This window comes from Nothobranchius furzeri, chromosome 1, assembly GCF_043380555.1.
Source record: "Nothobranchius furzeri strain GRZ-AD chromosome 1, NfurGRZ-RIMD1, whole genome shotgun sequence".
NCBI lineage: Eukaryota > Metazoa > Chordata > Actinopteri > Cyprinodontiformes > Nothobranchiidae > Nothobranchius > Nothobranchius furzeri.
This window is the reverse complement of record NC_091741.1, coordinates 47,841,118-47,866,655: the sequence shown is the minus strand read 5'-3', so window position 1 is coordinate 47,866,655 and position 25,538 is coordinate 47,841,118. Positions and strand designations below refer to the sequence as shown.

The following is a 25,538-nucleotide window of genomic DNA, read 5'->3' as shown; positions in this document are numbered from 1 at the left end:
AGCACCATGGCACACGTTAAACCTGAGGGGGAAAAAAAAACCCTTAAAGATGCGTATTTAATCTTTTTAATAAAGAAACCAACCTGCTTGCTCTGAATTTACTTTGTAAATTAACATTTCATATCAGAAACCAGATCAAAAGACTCATTAGTAAGACGTGTGACGCTACCACCAAAGCTTTGACAACAGTGGATTAGTGAATGCAACAGAAATAGTTTCACAACAGAAACACACCACAAACACATTCTGGCTGTAGTTGTTTCTGATGACTACTCATCACTGGTTGAAGAACAACCTGAGAACAGCAAAATTATCTCTTGATATGGTGCGTTCAGTTTAACGATGCCCAAAATAGTCTCCAAGACATTTTACCCTGATCAGGACTGATGCCCATATCTACCAAAATCAACCAACAAAGATCTTAAAAAAAAAAAAAAAAATTTTGACCTTTTCTCCCCGTAAGTTTTTGTCCATTGATGAAAACAACGAGCACTTCCTTAAAGAGCTAAACGGCATGATCTAAAAGGAGACAATTCAGTGTGTAAAGCATTTTAAATCTCTAAAAACACATTTAATATAAATGAACCAAACATGTAGAGGAATTCACCAGATGAGTGTACCTCAGTAAACATTTTATTACAACACCATCTAGTTTTTAATCAAAAAGCAGAAACATACAAACATTAAACAGAAAGAGTTGAGAGGGAGAGAGAGAAAACATCACACATGTTCCCTATAAAAACATCTAAGCTGAATATACACAGTACAGCGTGCCAAAGAAAAATAAAAAAGTAGGAAGTAATGTCTGTCTCTACTGTATCAGGGTCACGTGAGTGTTTTATTGTAACTTTGCAAAGAAAAAAGCAAAAAACGATTTTTTATGTCAAGTAAAACAGAAATAAAAGAGCCATTTAGAACGTTTTTCACCTTTAGCCTTTTCACATGTCATGGTCTTCCATCCACTGCTCTTTTTCAGGCAGACAACAGACAGAGAAGGATGGGTGGAGAAGGAAAGGAGAGGAGAGATGGGAAGGGGTGGAGGAAGAGATGGTAGCTGACTGTACTCCTGTCCGTTCGTGCAGGGTGAGCAGGGGAATGGTGCGCTGAAAGCATTCCTCCTTTTTTTTTCTTCCGTCCTTGATCCCCGTAAGCTGAAAGGTGTCAAAATGAAGGGTGGAGTTTGGTTTCATGCCAGCCCAAGAGTGAACACTCCCCCCACTCACCATTACATCTCTACACTAGACAAACTGTTCACCAAGGCTGGGTTCAATTTACCACCACTTTGAGCTCCAAAGGTGTGTGTGGGAGTAAAGTTGGGCAATATGTTAAGTGTTTCCAACTGATATTCGACGGGCGATATTTTAGCACAGGTGACGTTTATAGACGTTTTGTGGGCCTGGCATGTATTGTACGCAACGATCCACCAATCAGTCATTCTTAATCAGTTTGCAAAAGCAGACAATGTGGGGTCCTTGTGTGAGATTGTTTCTCAAATGTCATTGGCCAACTGATGACTCAACAATGTACTGCGCCACAACTGCTTCAAAATACACAGGTTAGAAAAGGGGCCGGCACTTATGGCCATCAACCAATAGCTGACGACTTTGCCTTAGCGGAGGAGGTAACCAGTTGGATCAGGTATGTCAATCACAAGTAAGAAGTTAACAGAAGGATGCCAACGGAGGATCGAGGAGAAAAACACGTGAGAGAAAGTTGTGAGTTTTTTGAGGGGTATATTATGTTGTGGATGCAAGACTCCGTGTGCACCAACAACTTTATTGGAGGACATTTGCACACAGTTAGTTTTTGTTCAAGGTGGCTTTTAATGGTCAATTATTTTGCATTTCCAAGTAGTTTGACAAAGTGTTTACCGTTTCTAGTGTCAGCAGTGTGGTTGTAAAACTTAATTGTGGTTAGAAACTACATTATTAGGCTGTTTCAGTTATAATTGGCATGGTTAGCTTGTGTAAAGGTACACCACCAGATGAATTTGCAGATCTAAATCATAGAAATGAAAAATAAATAAATAAATAAATCACTCAGAGCCACCATTGAAGGGTTCAGCCAGTTATCAATGGTTAATAAATTTGTCAAATCGTGAGGAGAATCTTTTCGGTTAGAAAATGATGCAAAACTCTAGACAAGAGATCTAGACAGACAATAACAGAAGCTAAATGATTGTTCTGCAGGTCGATTTAACCAATCTCCATTAGAGCCTCGTCAGGTCTGAACAGTCTTGTGCCATGCGGTTATATGGATGGGATGTTACTGCAGGGTTTCCCTTACATAGGCGTAGCCGTGGTGGGCCGCCACGGCTGAAATCTCACCGCCACGCCTACAAGATCCCAAGTTTTTTTTGTTTGTTTTTGCGCCGTTTCCCGAAGAAGCAGCGGGAACTACTATGTTGTCGCTTGTGATCACAGCCGGCGGGCAGCAAGGAGGAGCAGGCAGGGCAAGGTGAAGTTACAGCATAAGTTACTGAGTATAAAATTAGAAAGGTAGCAGTGGATATAATGCTTTTTGGTTTACATGTTTCAATAGCATTAAGATAAATGAGTGTTGATAATCCTGACAGGGTTTCCTCCAGTGCTTATTAGGCCAGGTTCTCCTCCCCCCACCAGGCTAAGCATCACTTATTTATGTAAAATTTATTTATTTTTTCATGTCTGACTTTAACAGCATCTAATACTGTTTTACGGCGTGAGTGCAACAGCGACAACTTAAGATCGATGTGTGAGCAGCCTGAGAGTTCGGGTGTTTTCATCTGAACCCTTAAAACCTCCAGCAGGCTACGCTGCACTATTGACGTGTTAGCGCGTGGCGCTAACAACTTAGCGACGTGACATGTCTCGGAGAAAGCGTACAAACACATTGGACGCTTCTTCTGAAGCGGGAAAATAACAACTCTTCTTAAGCAGAGCACGACGTCGCCTCGGCTTGTTCACGGTCGAGCCGGACTGAGCTCGATAACATTGACCCAGCACAGCCAGGTCGTTGGAGCTGCCCCGTGACTGCCTGATGGAAAACCAGCGGGTTTCATCAGACTCGTAAAGTTTCTTGTTTTTGCTGGGGACCCCCTGTAATTTACCGCTCCCTCCTGCAGTCTTCCCCTATTAAAATTTTAAATGATTCTGTAAATTCCGTGTATCGACAGAAAAAATCTCTGCCTCTGCCATCTGCAGTAAATGTAGTCTCCAAATAATAAATAAGAGGTGCATTCATCTGTGTATCTCCTTTGATCCGCATTAGTGATATTTTCAGCACCAGAACAGTGAAGCAAAGAAACCGATCCCTGAGTTTGTTAGTAATTTTATTTATTAGGTGCATCTAACCTGTTCTATTTTTCTCTGAAATGAGATCAAATCAGTGCTTCTATGGGTTGTCTTCTCTCTGCACTAGAAAATTTTACTTTATTTAGAGACTTGTCATAATTTTCCCCCCGGGCCCCACCGCCACAGCTGGAAAAAACAAACAAACAAACAATGGTTCGTTTGAAACAGCTTAGACATCAACTTTGGACAATTTCGACTTGTCTTGGGCTTTCATTCGAGTCAAGAGCAGACATAGGTACCAGAGTACTTTATATATAAAATGGTGGTATTTGTGTCTTCTTCAACAGCGTATGGAGTGGCTCGTTGACTGGCATCCATAGCAGCGAGTACATCATGTTGTCCAATAACATGCAGGCACAGTTTGAAAGACAACTGTAGATTCTGTCCATGACTGAGATCTGTCTTTGGGTCATGACCATCCTATATAGTCACATATATATGGGATGGCTTGTTAAGCTATCACAACCCCCATTTGTGTTCTGATTCACTCAGCTGATTGTGAATTGCCCCCAGCCTTAGCATAAGCACAAAAACATCTCATGCAAATGTTTATAGAATAAAGCTAAAATAGAAAATGTAGGCAGCTGGAAATGATCAGCATGTACACCTTTCAGAGCAACGATTAACTGCTAAATCTGCTCAGGAAAAAGTCACTAAAATGCTTATTTCTATTTACAATAAAGTTAGCGGCAAACTTATGTTACATTCAAAAAAAGGTGCCCCTCCCCTGAATGCATTTTTAAAAAATTTGACAAGAGTTCAGTGAGCTCCAAATTCAGAGATGAATAACAAGAAAAGCTAAATAGTTGAACAAGAATCATTTTAAAATTGACTACATGACATAAATCTAGAAGCGCAAAGATATAAACTTCTGTTTACACTGCCTTAATGAAGCACAACATGTAAAAAAAGGTTCCCTTTGAAACTGGTGTAAGCAGAAGAATGTAGAAGTAATTACTTTTTCATAAGTCCACAGAAAAAAGGACAAAACAGCCACAAAGATAAAGGCACTTTCTGGGCCCAGACTCACAGAACTTAAGCATTACATTTTTACTTTAAAACAGAAAAACGTTAGGTCACTGCAAGTTAATGCTTTATAGTATCGTCTATCAAGCAGGCAATACAGTGGAATCTTTTCAGAATGCATGGTATAGGTAACTGGTGAGAGGCTACCGCATATTTCAGACCTGTCCACATACCTTACCACATTTCTTCTACACTTCACTTTACAGTGAAATTACAAAAAACTGGTAAGCAGTCTTTCAATCTTGAATTTGAATTTCCTTTTACTCATTCCTGAAAATTGTTTTCCTAACTAGTAATTTTGTCACCAACAAGTCATTTACTGATTAATAAAGCTAGGTCAATCGACCGGATCAGAGCCGAACCAGGGTCAAGCAGTCCATGAAGAACCTAACATCCAAGTGTTTCAGTCCAACGTCCGCATCATACAGTCAGACAAGAAAAAATTTACTATAATCTAAACATAATTTGGCTTTAAAGGGTTGCACTAAATCTTCTGAAATGGGGGAAAGTGACATTTTTATATGCCAATAATCTTTGAATGAACTCAGTTTGATCAAACAGACTAATCATTGGATGGCCAGTGGGAAAGTGGATAACTGCATCTAAAGTTTCATAAAAGTTTAAGCAAAAATAAAATAAACAACCCACAAATAACCACAACGACAATAATTCAGAGATATCACCAACCAGTGATTTCATCTGAAATGGATGATTCTTACCAACGTGTAGCTGGAACAGTTTGACTCTGGTTTGGCAAGAATAAATAATCATTACAGGCTTATTTATTTATTTTTTATTTTACAAACATCCTCTACTGTGATTAAAACACACAAAACAATGTAGCGCATTCTTGGACACAACAAATGGCCACAACAAGAATAAATGCATATAATGATTATTTGGCACTCGACTGAAGTCCATAAACAAGCAACAGTCTATGTAATGCATGGAGCAATGGAGAATGGACTTCTATGGACATGAGATTGTGTCCACTTCCAATAATTCATTTGTGGTGGATCTAAACATTTTCCCTAAATGCATTTTGTTGTTCAGACATGACTAAATTCATTAAGCCCTGTGCCCACTATGGATCTCTTGTATTTAATAGCTTTAAAAAAATAAAAAATAAACAGATTGCAGTGTTCTGAGCTTTGTGACTAGACTGACCCATAGCCATTGTGCCCAAAACAAAAGAAATCCTGATGTATTTTTATTAAATGATATATTTAAGAGGTTCTCAGTGGCCACAGAGACTTAATCTGCAGGGAAATAACGTATAAGTGAAGGACAATTGCTTCAAACACTCATTGAGAGATAAAGGTCTACACTAAAATCACAGAGCAGATTAACAAAATAGTTACCAGGTTACATTCTTTTGGTTTTTCCCTGATCTTAGCGTTCAGCGCCTCCAACAGTTTCACCATCACTGTTATTACTTTCTAGTTTACAAGAAGCAAACGTGAAAATGTTACTTGAGTACATGTAGCATAAACCCCGCTCTGGGTTCAAACCCGTCCATTTTACTGAAAGGTTTAGAGCTGAGCGTTGATGTAATATATTTGGGGTGGAGAAACTGTGTGGAGGTGCTGAAGGAACCATGTGACCTACTGGGCTTTTCTTTACACACACTCACACAGCCAACTTCAGCACAACACAAACACCATTTAAAATGCAGCTACACAAATTTACACACAACTTTAAATGTTAGTCAACCTTCTAATGTTGCCATGGAGGACGTATTTCTACAGAAGTTATAGAACGATTTGGAAAACAAAACACCCAAAAATGCAGCAGCAAGAGCTGGATTCAACTAAACCAACACGTTTAAGGGGGTTCGTTTGCTGCTTAATGCATTTTGTTAATAGTGTCGTATTACTTTTTAAAATCATTTCACTTAGTAAAACGGATAACTTCCTGGCTTGCAGACAGCACGTGAAAACAGTTTAAGTAATCTTTTTTCTCCTATTAACGAGTCGGAGTCGTGTACAGATTAGCTGTTGAGGAGCTCTTCAGAACTACTCTGTGATAAAATATGTAATGAGCTAAGTAAAGAGTATTTACACGATGAGATGATATTAATGGTCCAAACTACCAAGACCAAACAACGTTTTATTTATTTAACAATAAATATCGACATCTAATTGCGACTCTTCTGTTGTTGAAACCAGAAAAGAAGCGAAAGGCTTATAACTCTTATAAAAATGATGGAAACTAAGTTATGTCAGTTCCCCTGCTCTAACTGGTAAAAAAAAAAAGCCTGAATGCTCCTATAATTTATCTACCATATATTAGATTTTTTTTTTTACTTAATCGACATAATACATGTGGACATTGCAAAACTGATACTTATGATTTTGTGCAGCCCTAATACATAACAGGTTTGACTTTATTCTACATTTATTTAACACTTGAATGACTCAGATTTAAGAATATACAAAATACAAATTTGAAAACTAGAAACCGTCTAATTCCTGGAACCACAATATAACATGAATTAGAACAAGTAATTATAATAATCACTGGATAATCTCCAAGTAACTTCAGGAGGAAGCATCTTTTCAAACCAAAAACAAAACCGGTTTATGAAAGATCGGAGAACATTCCATAATTCTAAAACGTAATTTTTTATTCTTAGTGTTCAACGTTTACACTTGAAAATGTAGTTTTGTATGGTGAAGAAAGCTGTTCTAAAGAATAGTCTGGGTATGAACACATCAGAATTAATTTGGACAGAAAAGGGAAAACCATAATGAAAGAGACACTAAAGAAATCCAGAGTAAATATGCAAGTGATTGAACCTCTATCAGCAGTACTGTTACAGAAAAACAACTAACGGGACCAGAATTAAATAACACTAATAGATCAGAACAGACAAAAAGCATGATAACGTTCATTTTGTCATGTAACCTCAATGTTTTACAATGAGGTGCAACTTTTCAAGAGTCAAAAATAGTTACATAATGAAAACATTCAATCTGAAGAGAAGTCCACAAACATAACCTGCATGCATTCATATGGTACAATAATACTGTAAAATACACCCAAAAATAGCAAACTACTCAAGTTAGGTTCGAGAATAATCATGTATGACACTGTTTTATAGAATCAGCGGATCTGTAATGTTGACAACAGATAAAAAATAAGCTGTCCTTATTCTACTAACAAATTGAACATCATTCCCATCCACACTAAAAGACGTGATCCTCACACAAATTACATTTCTACTAAATACGGTAAAAACGACTGATCACAAATATGGGATCAAATTCCTGACATACTGGACAACCCATTTACCAGTTTGTCTCTGTATTTAAGTCCAAATGTGATTATATTCAAGAGCTGCAGGTGAAACAGACAATTCTGACACTTTCTATCATTCAAATATTAGAATAAGAGGATGCAGAACATCTATGTCAACAATACCACTACTGTGTTTAATTACATGCACAGGTTCTTACAACCAGCTAATCTAACTATTATACTAAATTTACAAGGTAGAGACACACAGTGACCAGTGAACACCATAGTTACCCAAAGTAACAAATACACCCAAACTGGTTTTGAAATAAAACTTAAGTGGTACAAGTCCCAACCCTTTCATCTCTACTGAAACCCTAAGTTTAAGTTTAGCCAAGACAAAATACACCAACACACAAAGTGTATGTATGCAATATGGAGGGAAACAAGACTTACCTTTACACCTACCTGAAACCACACGGCCGAATTCTGAAGGCCTTTTCCCTGCTCACCACTTCCTTCTTTAGTCATTAAAGTTTAATTTGATTTAAAAGCCAGCTAACAGAGTAAAACCATGTTGGGTTTATTGTTAACTATAAAATTAGAAGGCAGTGAGCGATCAGAAAAGGTTTCAAAAATCTAGTTTTCCTCTTGGTGACTTTATAACAAAGTCAAATCTCACATTGAAAACAAAATAACACGACACCCACCTTCTTTTTTGGCTAACGGTGGCGGTACTCCCTCTCCCTCTCCCGGTCCCGGTCGCGATCCCGATCCCTCTCACGATGGCGGTCTCGTTCCCTACTACGCTCTCTGTAATAATCCTCGTGTCTTTCACGACTACGGGATTTATGTCGACGGCTCTTCTCCCGGGAGCGGCTATGGTCACGTTCCCGGGAGCGTTCTCGTCTGACGGGAAGAAAAAGTTTAGAAAGGCGTTTTTTCAAAAGCAGTTCAGAAGGGATGCAGGATGCTTATCTGCCGTACCTTGAAACTGACCCATAGCTCTTCGACTCAATGCCATGAAGACAATCCTGAAGGGAGCTGATGAGGACTTTACAGCGATCGTCTGCTGACACTCTGGACTGCTTGATCAGACTGATGGCTGTCACTAAAGTCTCTATAGCACTGCCATAATCAGCTAAAAACAAAAGCACAAGGACAAATAAAAAAATATACACCAACATTATCTGTTCTACTTGTTGTTTTTGGGGGTCACGTTTGTTAATGATGTGTGTGTGTGTGTGTGTGTGTGTGTGTGTGTGTGCGTGTGTTACCTGCGCTGGCATCAGACACAGCCCGAGAGATGGCGCTAGAGGAAATAGCTCTGTTCCTGTTCATGATCTCCTCAAACTCTGCCTCACTCAGCGGGGTCCGTGATGACTCCATCTCTCTGCAAAGTCAGCAACAAAGACCAATCATCCCCACAGCCCAAACTAGCTACAGCGGTTCTGTTCACTTTCACCAGCGCTTCTTACCGGCCTCCAGGGCCATAGTCTCGTTCATATGGTGGCGGTCGTCCATATGGGTCATTTGATCCTGGGGGGCCCCGGCTGTCGTTGGGGGGCATACTGTTGCTACCGGGCGGGGGGAAGAATGCAGGGTTTACATGAGGAGCTGGTGGTGGGCCACCTGGAGGAGGACCCTGTAAATGTGGCGGCGGAGCCAAAGCCATTGGAGGTCCAATGGGACCAGGGGGACGTGGAGGGAAGGGCCCCGGGGGAGGTGGGCCCTGCTGAGGGGGAGGGGGACCAGGAGGAGGGCCATAGCCTGGGGGAGGGGGGCCTGGAGGAAGAGGTCCAAGAGGAGGCTGGCCAAATTGACCAGGGAAGAGAACAGGAGGAGGAGGCGGCCTGTCACCACGATTTGGAGGACCTGCAAGAGGATGAGGTAGGCCCTGGCCAGGAGGTGGTGGACCCGGAGGGCCAGGGGGACCAGGTGGACCTGGGGGAGGGCGTGGGGGACCCTGAATCCCACCTAAAAGATCAACAACAGGGAGACAAGTAGAAACAAACTCAGATTTTGGAGTGTTTACCTTTAGCCAACAGTTAGAGCTACCTTAAAGGTTTTACAAATGACCAACGTGGGGCCGACCTCTGACACTAAAACCTTACATTGGTCTACTGTTTTCTGTTCATACTTTACTGAGATACACTGCAATGCTGAGAGTGCGATCCCAAAGAAAGGACAAATGACACAGATGGAAGCAAATAAAAGACCAAATAAAGACATTAAGCTGGAGAAAAACGTGTTTTTAAACTAATTCAACAAGAGTTTTTATGCATGATTGAGCTCAATTTTCCCCGGCCTTCTCAGTGCCCTCAACGTATGTTGGAAAATGATGGAGGCAAAGAAATGACAGGTATAAACTACATTAAATAAGATGCAATCTCACATGAGAATACAGAGCGTTTACAAGTTATTCTACATCTCTTTAAAAACTAAAACTTACAACAGTTGCTACTAGGGGTGGGCAATTTCAACGATATAAGGTAGAAACGATATAAAATTGGGTAATGATAGAGTTTTTGGCTATATCGCAATACCGCGATAACACATGACGTCACTAAGATGTGCACCCTGCTAGGGCTGCTCAATTCATCGAATTTTAATCACGATTACGATCTGAGTTTTGAACGATTATAAAAAACAAAACAAGCCAATTATTTGCTCCTCCCGCTTGCGCTGCCCTGAGTTGCAAATGAAGCGCTCCTCCCACAGTGTTGCCAACTTAGCGACTTTGACGCTATTTCTAACAGCTTTTCAGACCCCCTTCTTGACTTTTTAACTTAAAAGTACCTAGCGAACACCTCAGAAACATCTCTGCTAACCCTTAGCTACTTTCTGGATGACTGTCGTTGACATTTCCTGCAGGTTAGCTAAACACTCCGCCTGCGCTCCGGACCGTTCTTCAGGACATTAGGAAAGGGAGTGATGTAGTGATGTGTCAGTCGCTAAAGAAACGGCCCTAGCCGGCTCCCTGTTGGATTAACCAGAGTTAGTGACACACACACCGTACCTGCGGACTCCTGAGCAGCTAAAAACGGCTAAATGTGCGCGTGCTAAACACACGTGCAGCTTGCCCCGATTGCTGTGAGACTGGGGTGGGGGGTGCAGCTGTGGTTGGGACAATTATTACATTAACTGATGAACTTCTAAATACATAGTTTATAAATAAGGTAGAAATAAGTTCCTCACACTGATAAATAATGACTAATCTCTCTGAGGACACGGTGCAAGTGCACTCTCCTACAGCACCTTGACACGACTAAATACGTATTATGCAACATTTTGTGAACATCAATTTATTTGCATTTATTTGTTATAAATGCCGCTGTATAATTCTTGCTGTCAGTATTTGCAAGATATTGGTATTTGGGTCTGTACTGGTTAGACTTAAATGCGTTAAACCAAGGTCTATAGCCCTTGGGTCATAGACTATGAGCTATAAGTATATTGGTCTTTTTATACTGGGAATCAGGAGTTCTTTTAGTGATCTTCTTGTTTCTTATTTTTGTCCTGATTGTGCCCTGAGCAGTTTTATGACTGAATAAAAACAAAATCAACATAAATTGAAAAATCGTCCTAAATAATCGTGATCTCAATTTCAGTCACCATAATCGTGATTATTATTTTTGCCATAATCGAGCAGCCCTACACCCTGCTGACATTGGGACAACAGAATAGCAGTGACTGCAAGCATGGAGTGGGCGGAGGAGGAGGCCTATATGCCTCAAGTGGCATATATTTGCCACATGAGGATATTTAAAAGCATGTCATTTTGACGTATATAAACAGAGAAAAAAAAATATCGCAATACATATCGTTACCGCACATGCTTCAGATTATATCGCAATATAGATTTGAGGCCATATCGCCCAGCCCTAGTTGCTACTTCCCTCAAAACTATAAATGACACGTTTGCCTAAAACGCTTTTTAAATAGTGTTTTAAATGACAGTAGGAAAACTATCCCTGAAACAGAAATCCTGAAGTTTCTGAGACACAGATCTACTTTCAATAAACATCTTTGACGTAAAACGAAAAGATAATTGATCAAATCAATCGAGGTGTATCACCTCTGCTATGCCAGCTCCCGTTCCTGCCCCCTGGCGGGAAGGGATTGAAACCCAAATCCATCAGTGGGCCATCTTGGTGCCTAACCAGATCTGGTCTCATCCCAGAGCCTAATGAGAAAAAAGAAAACCAATCACAGCTCTTCCCTTCAGCAATGTCTCGTTCCCAAAAGAAGACCCGATGCAGCCCAGCAGGGCGAATGTTAAGCAAAAGACAAGATGTAAAAAAAAGATTGAATGGAAAGCAGGAGTAAAAGGGGGACAACTAAGTTCTCTTCTAGTGTTTCAGTCATTGACTTTAAGGAAGTTTGGCAAGTTGAGCTTTTATGCAAAGAGCTTGTAAAGCAGTCTATCAGCAAGCAAAAGAAAAGGGTCACTTGTTCAACTGGAGGTGAAAAGGATCAGAAACCAATCCAAACATAATTGAGAACATGCAAAGATAAAAGTCCTGCCATGACGGACTCCATGCAGGTGCAAGTGAGGCTAATGCAGCGCTGCTGAACACATGTTTATGGTACACGTCTGTAACTATTTCAGGATCCACTGTCACACTGCAGGGAAACAGACTAGAAATGTCAGTTTAGTAGTTAGCACAACTGAAGTGTGACTAATCCGGACATGTTCACGACAAACAAAACGGTTCACCTGAAATTCAGATGACTTTAGTTAGAACATTCTACAAGGTTGGACTACTCTCTATAACCCCAGTTGGAGAACAAACAATATTTAGGTTTGGAAGCATTGCGAGTCTCAGGTGGACATATAAAAGCAACACATTTGAAAAAAACAAAAACCAGCTTATTAATTATCTCCAACACCAACAAAAAATAAAAACTAACCAGGGAAATGTGGTGGTGGGCCTCCTGGTCCCACAGGACCTGGAAAGCGGTCTCCTCCAGGTCCAGGTGGTCCAGGAAATCTTCCTTTGACCCTTCCTCCCATAGGGAAACCCCCACTGCGGCTGCCCGAACCAGGGGGCCCGGCTTTGCCTTCCCCAGACATTTGCCCTGACTGGGTACCTGTGGGGAGGGAAATATATAAACATTAGTTAGCCTTTTAATTTAAATATTACATGATTAATAATTACAAAATGGAAAAGGAAAAGCCACAGATATTAAAGCAGCAATGGCAAACTCGCAAAACAAGCTAGCATTTAAACAAAAACCAGGGATGTTCCAATTAAGAGCTGAACGATTAACTGCATATGCAATTAAATTGCGACATGACAAAAGGAGATTTTCTAATCGCAAAGACTGCGATTTGACTGGCAGCGAATGGTTATCACTAGGGATGCACCGATGGATCGGCATTTGATCCCAATCGGCCGATAGCGCCCCTATCGGTTTTGATCTGAGTTTTCAAAATAGATCAAAGCAGACCGATCAGGTAGGGTTGTCACGGTAACCGGTGTAGCGGTAAACCCCGGTAAAAAAAAGTTGACAATAATAACAGTCTTGTTTAAAAAAAAACTATATTATCTTGGTGGGTTTACCGTGGCTGCGGTGTAGGCGCGGTGACCCTTACCAGCCACCGTATCTGGTAGAGCTGAAACAACTAATCGATTTAACCGATTATAATCGATTATTAAAATAGTTAACTTTTTTAGTCATCGATTAGTTGTTAAATAATCATATTTTACCGCATAAAGTCTATTATTACCACAATCTGACATCGGTTACAAGCTGTTAAATTTGCCGCCAGTGTGTGGCAGTAATGAGCCACTGATCTACCAGTGGAGCCGTAGAAGAAGAAATGAGCCAATGAGTGCCCTCGGTTTTCATGACGTATCACGTTACTGACGCTCATCTTGCTGTGACAGATGGCGGAACAAGAGGAAATACGGAAGAAAAATAGAAGCGACAAAACTGAAGAGAAACCCCGGACAAAAACCTCACGAGTATGGGAGCACTTCACTCTAGATGCCTTGAAAAGACGGGTGACCTGCAAAATATGCAAAAACCATCTAGCATGGCACGGAAGCACGACGTCCCTAAGTGAACATTTGAGACGAAAGCATGTGGGGGCTGATGCAGCAGAGGAAGAGCACCGCGGTCAAGTGAGCCGTCATTTGGAAGAGCCAGCCCGGTAAGTAACAGAAAATAAACAAGCTGGACTTAGTGTTTTAGCTGAGTTCGTTATAGTGAATGTTAAACATGTTTTTTTTTTGCCGCGTCAGTCTGCGTTGTTCTACTTCTGATTGACTAGATGCAATCGTGAATCTCCTCCGTGTTGTGTATTATGCGCTTGCCAAATTTAGCACGTCTGTTTATAAGAATGTTCTTGTTAAAGAGAAAAACGGCACAAACCCATAACTATGTTCCTCATTTAAAAAAGGACAACTCCGCGGTGAAAAATATACAGACGAGCTGTGTCCAGGTGAATATAACGCGGCATAGTTGTACGCTTTCAATTTTTAAATACAGGAGAAATTCAGAAAAAGTCAATTTTAACTATTAAAAGGCTGTTTTACTATCTAACGCTGTAAAACGCCTCACAACACATTTTTATCATGTTTCTTAAACAGTATTACACAAAATAAACATTTTTCACATTTCTCTAGCTAATTTAAATACTCCCGATTCAAAGTTAAAACCTCATGAGCTTCTTACTTAAGAGCTTTTTAATAGTAAAAAAAAATTAGACTTTTTTTCTGAATATCTCCTGTTGCGGGCTATTTTGTAGAACGTAACCCTCAAAATAAATGATCACTGTTAGGGATGGGTACCTTTGACATTTGAATCGATCCGGTACTAATTCCCGGTACCTACGAATCGATACCGGTACATAATGGTACCAATTTTCGATACTTTTGAGTGTTTAATATTTTAATTCTCTTTTATAATTAAATATATATTTTTCTCAATATATAACCATATTTGATAAATATCACGATAAATAACATACAACTGTTTGTATTTTAACATCGTCCTTGTAGTTTTATAAGTTGATAATTAAACTGAAGCAAACATCTTTACTGTGAACTAAATTTACTGTGTATCTTCATTCCTTTTGCCATCATTTTTCATTTGATTTTTCCTACTGGGAAGTTAGAATTTCCGAGGAGAAAGCGAACGCACCATTTGATGATAACAATGGTGGCGATGGAGGCTAACATATCAAGCTACGTTATCTTAAACAGTTTATTTAACTGCTGGAGCAGATTAAAACGATGATGCCTCACACTTAAATCGTTGTCACTGGTTTCATCTTCACTCAATCACCCGTCGCATTTAGTAAAGTGAAGCCAAACTTTAGAGCGCGTTCATGTTCTTCCAGTTGGAATTTCGGAGTTCCGAGGAGAAAGTGAACGCACCATTAGTGAAACGGAAGCTAACAAATCAAGCTAACGTTATCTTAAACATTTTATTTACCTACCGGAGCAGATTAAGATGAGGATGTCTCACTTTGATCGTTGTCGCGTTTCATCATCACCCAGTTACCCATCAAATTTAGTGAAGTGGACCCAAGCTTTAGCTTTCGTTCTTTCTACCATGCTGCTCTGTTTACAACTGGCTCGCAGCGACCGATGACATAACGCTCTTGCGCATGTGCAGCTGTCTAGGCAAGTTCTCGTTATGAAGGACGGGTACCGAAACGAGGCACCGTTTCAAATTACGTGAATCGGTGCTCGGTCGGTACTGTGGAATTCGGTCGGTACCTTAAAAAGTACCGAATTCGGTACCCATCCCTAATCACTGTATATTGTTAATTAATTCAAATAATATAATATTGATTTAGTGTTGTAGTGTGTGCTGCTTTATTTTATATGTGTACTTATTTCAGTCTATTTGTGTTTCTTGTGCAGAAAAAAACAAGCAACGATGGACAACTACAAGGGGAACAAGACACTCACCCCCCAGCAATGCATACTAGGGCTGCAACAACGAATCGATAAATTCGATGAAAATCGATTACTAAAAGCGTTGGCAACGAATTGCGTCATCGATTCGTTGTGTTGCGCAACTCTTCCAAAAGCCCCCTCCCCTCCCGCCCGCCGTTGCGCGCAGACCGGTGGAGAGCCGGCAGGTGTTTGTAAGAGGAACATGGCAGAAGCAGTGAGACCCCAAAACAGTAAAAACTTCTAAAGTTTGGGAGCATTTTCAATTAAATCAGGCGAAGACATGCAACGTTTGTAGGTCAGACTTAGCATGGCACGGGGATACTACGGTGATGATGCAGCGTCTTAAACGCAAGCATGTCAGAATCATCAGCGAGGAAGGAGAGAGCTCGGTGTCCGGGTAAGTTAAAAACTTTTCAAAAGTGATTCACCCAAGCCCCGGATTATTACACAGGCTAGACATGCCCTAAGCTCGTTAAAAAAAGTCTATAAAATTGTAAGCGCAACGCTATTAGATAGGGGGGGGGGGCGGGCTCGCACCGCTGCGAACCGGTTCCGCCGTCACATTCCCGCAGAAACTGGTTGATCACACCGGGGCCAGACTACTAGCATGTGGCTTTACAACCACAATGTCCTCAGAAGCGAAAACGCTTTTAAAAGGGAGGGAGGAGTCCTAACTGTTGCTGCAGGCGTGTTGTGTGAGAGTGCAGTTATATACTGGTTAATATATTTTTGGGTTCAGTTGCTTTCATGTGGCCTAATGTGAGTCTATTTGGGATCATTGGAATGATCAGCAGCATTTCTTGATGTGACTTTATGGCAGTTGCCCAGGGCATCATCGCAAGGAGGATGGCATTCATTTACTTTTGTTTTATTTGGAATTTTTTCAGTCATTTTTGGAAATAGTGATTAATTTTGATTAATTCACAGCCTATGTTTAATTACATTTAAAAATTAGTTGTTTGACATCCCCAATTATAATAAATGTCTACAGATGAGATCAAACAAAACAGATGAGAATTGCCCTTAAAGAGCAAGTCACCCCCAAATAAACTTTTTTTTGCTGATAAACTAAATAAAGAGTGTCTAATCGTGCTGCAGACATGTGTCGTCAATAATTTGGCACTTCAGTGCATCTTAGTTAAAATTTAAATATTCAGCCTAAAACTGGCAGTGTTGTGCCATTGTCAGGTAAAAACTCTGCACTGTATTTTAATTTAAATCTGCCACCGCTATTGGCTAAGAAGTATGCTATGATGTAAACTGGTACATTATGATGTCACAATGCCGTCGTGAGCCTGAGTGTGTGTGTATTTGTTAGCGGCTCCACCCTCTTGGTCTGCCAGGCAACAGCATGTGTTGCATTTTTCAAACATGAAGCAGGAGTGGAGTTAGACTCTGGTAGGGGTTGACTTGCTCTTTAAGCTGTTTAACTTGGACCAAGCATTTTAGGTCACAGATAAGTGTAGCTTAGGGTCTCTGTCTATACAGCTTATAAGACAATTTAGGTGATGGCATGTTGTTTTTCTGCTATTGAACTGTTTTCTAATAATGTTGTGTTTAATAAAGTGAAGGAAGGAGAAAAATAACGTTTCCCTAGCAGTTTTTAAAAATGTCCCTATGTAATCCGATTAATCGTGTCGAGACCCCATCCGATTAATCGATTATGCAAATAATCGTTTGTTGCAGCCCTAATGCATACCACTTACAAACTCTATTCTAAACATGCTGGTAAAAGACCTGACTATCCATGGTGGAAGGAGCAGGCTTCCAGCTAATGCTAAAAAATTATTCTGGACTGATATTTTGCACTGTTTAGCTCATTTTATACTGCTGACTGTGTTCATGTGCAATAAAATAGATTGCAGTCAACTGCACAATTATCTTATGTTTTTTTTCTTAACTGAAATGCATCCATCACTTGTATAGGTTAAATAGTTAAACAATAACAAACCGATTAATCGATTAATCGAAAAAATAATCGAGAGATTAATCAATTATGAAAATAATCGTTAGTTGCAGTAGGGCTGTCGCGGTAACCGCAAAAATGAAATATCGCAATATGAAGAAGCCCACTGTGCTGCATCATGGGCCACCGCGATTACTGAACTTGGTTCAACTCGATGCATGTTGAGAAGGATGGCTGCACTGGTATAAAAATGAAACGTTACTTCGCTCCTTTGGGAGCACTTTGGTTTTCAGTACATCAGCTGCTGCGCAGCCAGAGTCCTTGGCCGAGACAGAGCTGCCACCAGCGGCAAAATAAATAAATAAATAAATAAACGCTCGGAGACCTGCTGAAGTCCCGGACAAGCACTGCTTCTGCAACCGTCCCGAAGAGAGTTTGAGCCAAGCTGGAGCTCACTCGCTACCTGCAGGAGGAATGCATCCACCCTAAAGAAACCCCCTGACATGGTGGAGCAACAACCGGGAGAGATTCCCTTTGCTCGCCAGTCGCACGCAAGTACGTGCGTTAGTGCAACGAGCGCACCATCCGAGAGGGTTTTCAGTGTTGCTGGAAATGTTGCCACCCCTCTCAGATCCACTCTCAAACCGTATATGGTTAACATGCTGGTTTTCCTTGTGGGTAACAAGGACGTGACCGAGCTATAAATCACCGTCATTCGTGTGTGTGAAAGTGAAATGATAGTGCGCCCGCCCCCCGGCGCGCGCGCGCCCGGTACATGTAATTTTTTATGCTTGATTTTAAACAACTAAACAAAATGGGGACTTGTTTCTTATTTGTTAGATGCTGCAGCCAAATTTGCATTTAAAAGTTTAACCTCCTGAATTTTGTTGTTTTTAAGTTCAGTCGGACTCCGACTGTCGGAGAAACAAACGTTACTGCGATCTGTGTTGTTACTGCCCTATGATCTGCATTCAGTAAAGTGTTATAAAAGAAGGCACGGCAATTTTTAAGCTTTTTTAAATGTGTAAACATTATGTTTAGATAGTACTGCAATAAAAAAGGGGCTGCAATAATATCGCACACCGCAATATTAAGCCACCCTGAATCACCGCAGGAGGAATTCCTCAACCGCGACAGCCCTAAGTTGCAGCCCTAGTATCTGGTGACTCCACCGTATCAAAACTTTCTTGAAACTAAAGCTGAAATAATGGCCAAAGGAGGAGACGGCAGCGCTCAGGACATTTATTATCCCTCAAAGAAGACAAAGTGGGAAGTACGGGCATCTTTTGGATATTTGAAGAATGCCGAGGGACAGTTGATAGAAGACGGCTATCCTGTTTGCAGCACATGCAGAAAAAGTGTCTGTGAAAGGCAGCAACGCTTCAAATGTCATGACACTCAATGTCGTGACCATCACCCACAACTCTACAGTCAACGCAAGGCAAGCTAACGTTAGCGTTTTAGCTAAAATGCGTGATCCGAGGATTTGGGTAGCGGGAGAATGCAACGAGTCGCTATATAAAGCAGCCGCAGCGCCGCTACCTGCATATAACCCGTGTCGCAGACACCCCCATGTTGAAATGACGCTATGCATTACGGGGCTCCCAGGGGCAGATAAGAGTTGGTCTCTCTACGAGAATAATTATGAATTTAACAAAGATTACTGCCTGATGACATTTTCCCACATCTGCAAAGCTCACTGGAAGGACACAAACCGAGGACAATGATTTCCTGATATACGGATTGCTCAAGTAACGGTAAAAAGCAGGGTTTCCCTTACATAGGCGTAGCCGTGGCGGCCCACCACGGCTGAAATCTTACCGTCACGCCTACAAGATCCCAGGTTTTATGTATTTATTTATTTTTGCGCTGTTTCCCGAAGAAGCAGCGGGAACTACTATGTTGTCGCTTGTGATCACAGCCGGCGGGCAGCAAGAAGAAAGGAGCATGCAGAGCAAGGTGCAGTTACAGCATAAGTTACTGAGTTTGAAATTAGAAAGGTAGCAGTGGATATGATGCTTTCAATAGCATTAAGATAAACGAGTGTTGACGATCTTGACAGGGTTTCCTCCAGTGCTTATTAGGCCAGATTTTCCTCCCCCCACCAGGCTAAGCATCACTTATTTATGTAAAATGTATTTATTTTTTCATGTCTGACTTTAACTGCATCTAATACTGTATTACGGCGTGAGCGCAACAGTGACAACTTAAGATCGATGCGTGAGCAGCGTGAGAGGTCGGGTGTTTTCATCTGAACCCTTAAAACCTCCAGCAGGCTACGCTGCACTATTGACGTGTTAGCGCGCGGCGCTAACAACTTAGCGACATGACATGTCTCGGAGAAAGCGTACAAACACGTTGGACGCTTCTTCTGAAGCGGGAAAATAACACTTCTTCTTAAGCAGAGCACGACGTCGCCTCGGCTCGTTCACGGCCGAGCCGGTACCGGACTGGGCTCGATAACTGACCCAGCACAGCCACTGGGTCGTTGGAGCTGCCCCGTGACTGCCTGATGGAAAACCAGCGGGTTTCATCAGACTCGTAGTTTCTTGTTTTTGCTGGTGACCCCCTGTATTTTACCACTCCCTCCTGCAGTCTTCCCCTATTAACATTTAAAATGATTCTGTAAATTCCGTGTATCAATAGAAAAAATCTCTGCCTCTGCAGTAAATATAGTTTCCAAATAATAAATAAGAGGTGCATTCATCTGTGTATCTCCTTTGATCCGCATTAGTGATATTCTCAGCACCAGAACAGTGAAGCAAAGAAAGATTCCTGAGTTTGTTAGTAATTTTATTCATTAGGTGCACCTGACCTGTTCTATTTTTTCTCTGAAATGAGATCAAATCAGTGCTTCTATGGGTTGTCTCCAATCTGCACTGGAAAATTTTACTTTATTTAGAGACGTGTCGTAATCCCCCCCGCCACAGCTGGAAACATTCCTAGGGGAAACACTGAAAAAGTATCTGATTAGAAGGCTACTTGAGTACTTGAGAAAAACCCATAAGGATGCTAATGCTAACATCGCCGATTACATTCTTACAAATTGCGAATGAGCAACGTGCCAAATGATTACATTTGGAGTCTAATAAAAAGTAAAAGCTGTCACCAATCAAAATAAGTACAGACATTTTAGTAAAGCCAGAAATCCGTAAGACTTCAACTCCACTGAGTTTTGGCTAGCAGCTATGGATGTAACTGAACTACGGAAGCTCTGCATGGACAAGCCGTCAAAAACTCTAAACGCAAAAAAACTTCTATAAATGGGACACACTTCTTTCCTGCAAATTAATTGTCACAGTTGATGCTAATACCTGTGCTCATTCAAGGGATGTGCTCCTGGCTGCAAAGCATTGCAGCTTCAAATACAACTTTGTCTTTACTTGTGTTTATGTAGACAAATAAACTAGATATGATATATGGATACATAAACTTGTGCTCCTGATCCGAGTCATTTGATTTAGACTATGTACCGATACAGAGACCCGATCCGATACTTCAGCACAGCATTAATGTAAGAAAAATGGGAAAACATCCAAATAATTAAGTTTCTCTGCCAAAAAAAAACAAACAAAAAAAACATGACTTGCTTATTAGGAAGTACACGAATAAAACAAACGTGCTAATATTATAAATATATATAAAAGTAACAAAGTTGCTCATACGTCAAATTGTTTACATCCTCATTATGCGGCTGTATTGAGTAACGCGCGTTCCCGTGATGGGGGGGGGGGGGCATGCAGCACTACATCCAGCAGGCTTATCTAAACAAAGAGATGTGAACTGGGACTTAAAGCAACTCGATGAGTCATTGTGGCGATGCCCGAAGGGAAAAGGCCGAAGGAGAAGGTAGTTTGTTTTGAAGGCTGCTTATCATGCAGCTCTCTTTTCCAGCTTGTTGAATGCCCAGTATGCACACATAAGTGGCTGTTAAGCCTAATTTATACTTCTGTCAGCTCCACGAGGGAGACACGCACGAATGGACAGAGGCGATTTGTTCGGACTTCTCCGTCTCCTGAGGAGTGTTGCAAAGCTGTTCCCCACCAGGACAACAGAGGGTGTAGCGCTGTTCTGAGGTATCCTGTCATGTATCTGGCCCAATATAGTGGATTTTGGGACAGCAGTAGCTCAGGTGGTAGAGCGGGTTGCCTCATGATCAGAGGGTCATGGGCTTGACTCCAGCTCCCGCCAGGGGTATCCTGCTGTTGTGTCCTTGGGCAAGACACTTCACCCAACTTGCCTGTGTTAGTGGTGGTCAGAGGGGCCGACGGCACCAAATGGCAGCCTCGCCTCTGTCAGACCTCCCCAGGGCGGCTGTGGCTACAAGTAGCTTACCATCACTAGCAGTGTGTGAACGTGAGAGTGAGTGGAAAAAGCGTCTTTGGATGTCTAGAAAAGCGCTATATAAGTTCAATGCATTATTATTATTAATAATTATTGCGTTTTTTAAATTTTATTTCCGAGACTTTTTAACACGGACAAAATTGTCCCTCCTCCTACTCCACCTCTTCATGCACTCGCCACCTCTAAGCCTACGTTTCCCATCATTTCCATCCACGAAAAGAACGCTTGCTGCATATTTTTTCACTCCTCCAGTCACCGGTGAATAAAACGTTCATACTTTAAGAGTTTTTCCACGAGGTATTCTTCAAAGCGGCTCCGTGTCTGCCTCTAGATGTCTTCTTAAAACTAAGCCGTTTGAAAATTTCTATTCAGGAAGAATTAAAAGTTACATTTGTTGTTTTATACGGTTAAATCCAATCTTTTTCACACGATTCTCATCTTCGGAAAATCAAGTGATCGGGCCTAAACTCCAAACGCTTGATTGGATCGGCGCATCAAAATCAAAAACACTGACGCTCATCTCCACAATAGATTGGTAGCTACCCTAAGTTGGTAGACGTTCTTTTGCAGATCTGCCATTGTAACTTTAAACTTACTTTTCCGTGACTGCATCTCAAACTGACTGAGGGACTGTTTGTTGCACGGTGTAACGATGGGATTCTGTCCATGGAGCTCCCTCTTCGACAACAACTCCATTAACTTCCTGGATGATGCTTCTGAACCCACACACACGAGAGCAAATCTGAAGAACGCAAAGACAAACACAAGAGTCATTTTAATAATCATGCTCACAGCAATCAGAGAAGCTGGAGACAATACAAGGGTTATACTTAAATCAAACACAAAAACAATGGCCTCACTCACCCTTTTGACTGGCCATTGGCTCTGTTTTCATAGAATTTAATCTCTAGCACATCTGAGATGCCTATTGAACGGACGGCTTCTGTCAGGTCTTCATCTGTTGTCCACTGTGAGAGAAAACAAAATTTGAGTGATCTTACCAAATTTTCTGATGAATGCTATAAAAACATTTTGGCTGTTAAGATGACCGATACCCACCCACGTGAGGTTTCCTACATACAGGGCAATCCTTTTGCCTGTGTAGGTGTATGCGTTGGGTGGTGCACTCTTCCCCCCCTCCGAGCCACCTGGAGCAAGTGGTGCATCCAGGTACTCCCGGTCTTCAGGAGCATCTCCATTATTGGCCGAAGGTGAGATTACATCATCATACAAGTCGATCTGCTCATGAGCTGGGTACTCTGGTTCCTGAGGTATGATAAAATGTATGAATCAAAAACAGGATGTTTCTACTTCATTCTTTTCACTTTAAATTGTTTATTTACATAAAAAAAATCTACTCTATATTGAGTGCTTAATAAATCATTAGTAGTCCCCCTTTACAGAAACTATAATTCGTTTTACTGATTTGTATTATTTAAAGATCAACTTTACTTAGATTTTTAATACATTTGCGGTGGTCTCTAGCAGGAATAAATGCCTAGTAAGTCATACTCTGGGGGAAAAAAGCTCCGGTGCACCTGTTTCAGGAACTAGAAGTGGGCCAGATCAGAGGTGAGCTTCGGACGGCAGGGTTTTGTGTTTTATTTCCTGATACTTGGACATTTCCCTTAAACTGGCCAACAGCAATGCAACTCTACCACTGACTGCTTGCTGTGTGACACTGATGTTTTATCTCCACAAACTGCACAAGCTTGAAGGAGTTCTGCTGTGTGGTGGTGTTGCTAACACCAACAGGTAGCTTTTACTAGTTCCCTGCTGTTTACCGGATGCTAAAACAGAAACAACCTTTCCTGTTGCGCGAGTCAAAACGGGCGAGTCCATGAATGTTAAGTGACTGTGTGATGAAGATCTGTCAGGCTTTTCAAATCCTAGAGTTTCACCGACTATTTCCTACCAGAAGCTGATGCAGGAGATAGGTGTAGGAGACTGTTTTCATGTTCAGAAATAATAAAAAAAAATGGGTTTTCAGTGTCACGTTAAAAATATGAGAGATAATGTTAAAATTTCAATACATGTTGTTACCAGGACACTGACTTAAAGGGATTAAATTCCTATAAGATGTAACTACTGTTCAATGGACTACATTAAAGTTGTTTTATACATTCGTGTGAGACATTTCAGCGCCACCCTTTTGTTGTCTTTGGTACCTCGCCCTGGCATTAAAACAAATTAGCTTGCGTATGTCGTGCTTTTGTTGTAGGAACATTGAGGGATTATTGTTGATTACCGTTCAAATCATGGAGGCTGTTTGTCCCTCAGAAAGAAGGGGCGTAAGCAGCGAAATGCCCGGATGTACTGCTTCTTTACGCAGCCTCTACAAGCTAGTGCTACAAATGTTCTATCAACTCATCTCTAAATTAAACATGCACTTACCCAGGCACTGCGGAGCATTCCCACTCATTTACTTTAAAAGCGAATGGGTGGCAGCTCATAAAAATCTGAGCTGATTCACACGATCGTTTGGAAAACCTACGAGGTTAGCTCATAGTAGCTAACAGTAGGAGCATCTGTTTGACTCGCTGGTCCGCCATGGGAAACCACGCGGAGGCCTGGAAGGGAGCTACACGAATAAGTGGCTATAAATCTTGTTTACTCGCGTAAAATTATACTAATAATTATGTACCCGTTGTATAAACCCTTGGGCAAAACACACGCCTCGGTGAATGCTTTTACTTCAAAGGCTACATTGATCTGAAGCTGAGCTGCAACCAAGCGCCCTGAAAGGCCTCTTCAACAGACTCGCATACAAATACGATTTTATCCAATTCTAATACCAACAAATGATTACAAGCCTCCACAAAACCAAACACGGTTGAATGAACTGCCGTGAGTTAATAATACCTGGCTGAATTCCTCCTCCACATCGGCATAAATGTCGATATGATCCACACCATCCGCCATTTTCTCCCGATCCGCCGCTCTCTACCCGCGCGGCGGTGCAGTCTGCAGACCCAACAACGACCCACAAACAAGCAACCTCAGGGCGCGCCCCTGCTGGCCGCTGTGGGTACACGAGTAAATAACCCACTTTTCATTCTAATAAGTTTCATAATGAAAATCTGTTTGGTTTGGAGACATGAAATTTGACACACTTGCACCCATCCATCCATCCATCCATCCATCCATCCATCCATCCATCTATCCATCCATCTATCTATCTAATAATAATAACAATACTATGTTCTTATATATGTAAAAATATGTCCTTATGTATGTAACATAATACAATTTGTGTTTATTTTTAAAATATTGTTTATAAGTACATCTTGTTATCAAGTGGACCAGTTAGAGAGTTGCCAAAGTTGTGTGTGGCCAAATGTCTTCAGACCATCGAATTACTACAAGATTAAACATGTTATAATAACCATGCATGCGATTAAAAAATATTAATTATCTTCTTGTTTGTATGTTTGTTTGCACCCTTGTGGGGTTTTTTAAATCAGCATTACAATAAACGTGTTATCAAAAAATTAAGAATTTTTTCTTAGCTAATTTAAGAAAAACAATCACAGCTAGAAATATTTAATACGTCGTGATTTGGTCACACAAAAGACACACTGAAATATTGCATTTTCTATGATTTATGTGTTTTAACGAGATAGCAGCTGGTGGTGCTCTACGGGTTTAAAGATCTTTAAAGCTCGTTTACGTACAAATGTTTTATTATTTGGAGCCTAGTATTGGGAGTGTTGGACTGGATTGGAGTTGTATTGTCACAACATAGCCACAAGAGGGCGACAAAGGTTTCAATTAAAC

At 41.1% G+C, this 25,538-nt stretch overlaps 1 protein-coding gene across 3 annotated transcripts; it reads right to left on the bottom strand.

Annotated features, from left to right (window-relative positions):
- Positions 1-602: 602 nt before the first annotated feature.
- Positions 603-24,775, bottom strand: cpsf6 (cleavage and polyadenylation specific factor 6). 3 transcript variants are annotated; one of them, XM_015958894.3, is made up of 11 exons: positions 24,624-24,775; positions 22,821-23,027; positions 22,626-22,729; positions 22,358-22,503; positions 12,510-12,689; positions 11,674-11,781; positions 9,074-9,572; positions 8,873-8,988; positions 8,583-8,736; positions 8,306-8,504; positions 603-1,151 (listed from the first exon to the last, which is right to left on the bottom strand). In XM_015958894.3, the coding sequence occupies exons 1-10, from the start codon at positions 24,681-24,683 to the stop codon at positions 8,318-8,320; spliced, it is 1,761 nt and encodes a 586-aa protein (XP_015814380.1). In that variant the 5' UTR covers positions 24,684-24,775; the 3' UTR covers positions 603-1,151; positions 8,306-8,317. The 3 variants fall into 3 exon arrangements, with proteins under 3 accessions (XP_015814380.1, XP_015814388.1, XP_015814397.1); XM_015958902.3 differs by having other exon boundaries at positions 8,595-8,736; XM_015958911.3 differs by lacking the exon at positions 11,674-11,781.
- Positions 24,776-25,538: the final 763 nt, after the last annotated feature.

Coding starts and splice junctions, on each gene's coding strand:
- cpsf6 (XM_015958894.3), bottom strand. CDS start 24,683: ATGGCGGATGGTGTGGATCATATCGACATTTATGCCGATGTGGAGGAG. Junction 23,028..24,623: donor TGGAGGAGGAATTCAGCCAG/GTATTATTAACT, acceptor ATCATACCTCAG/GAACCAGAGTACCCAGCTCA. Junction 22,504..22,625: donor GCCAATGGCCAGTCAAAAGG/GTGAGTGAGGCC, acceptor TGCGTTCTTCAG/ATTTGCTCTCGTGTGTGTGG.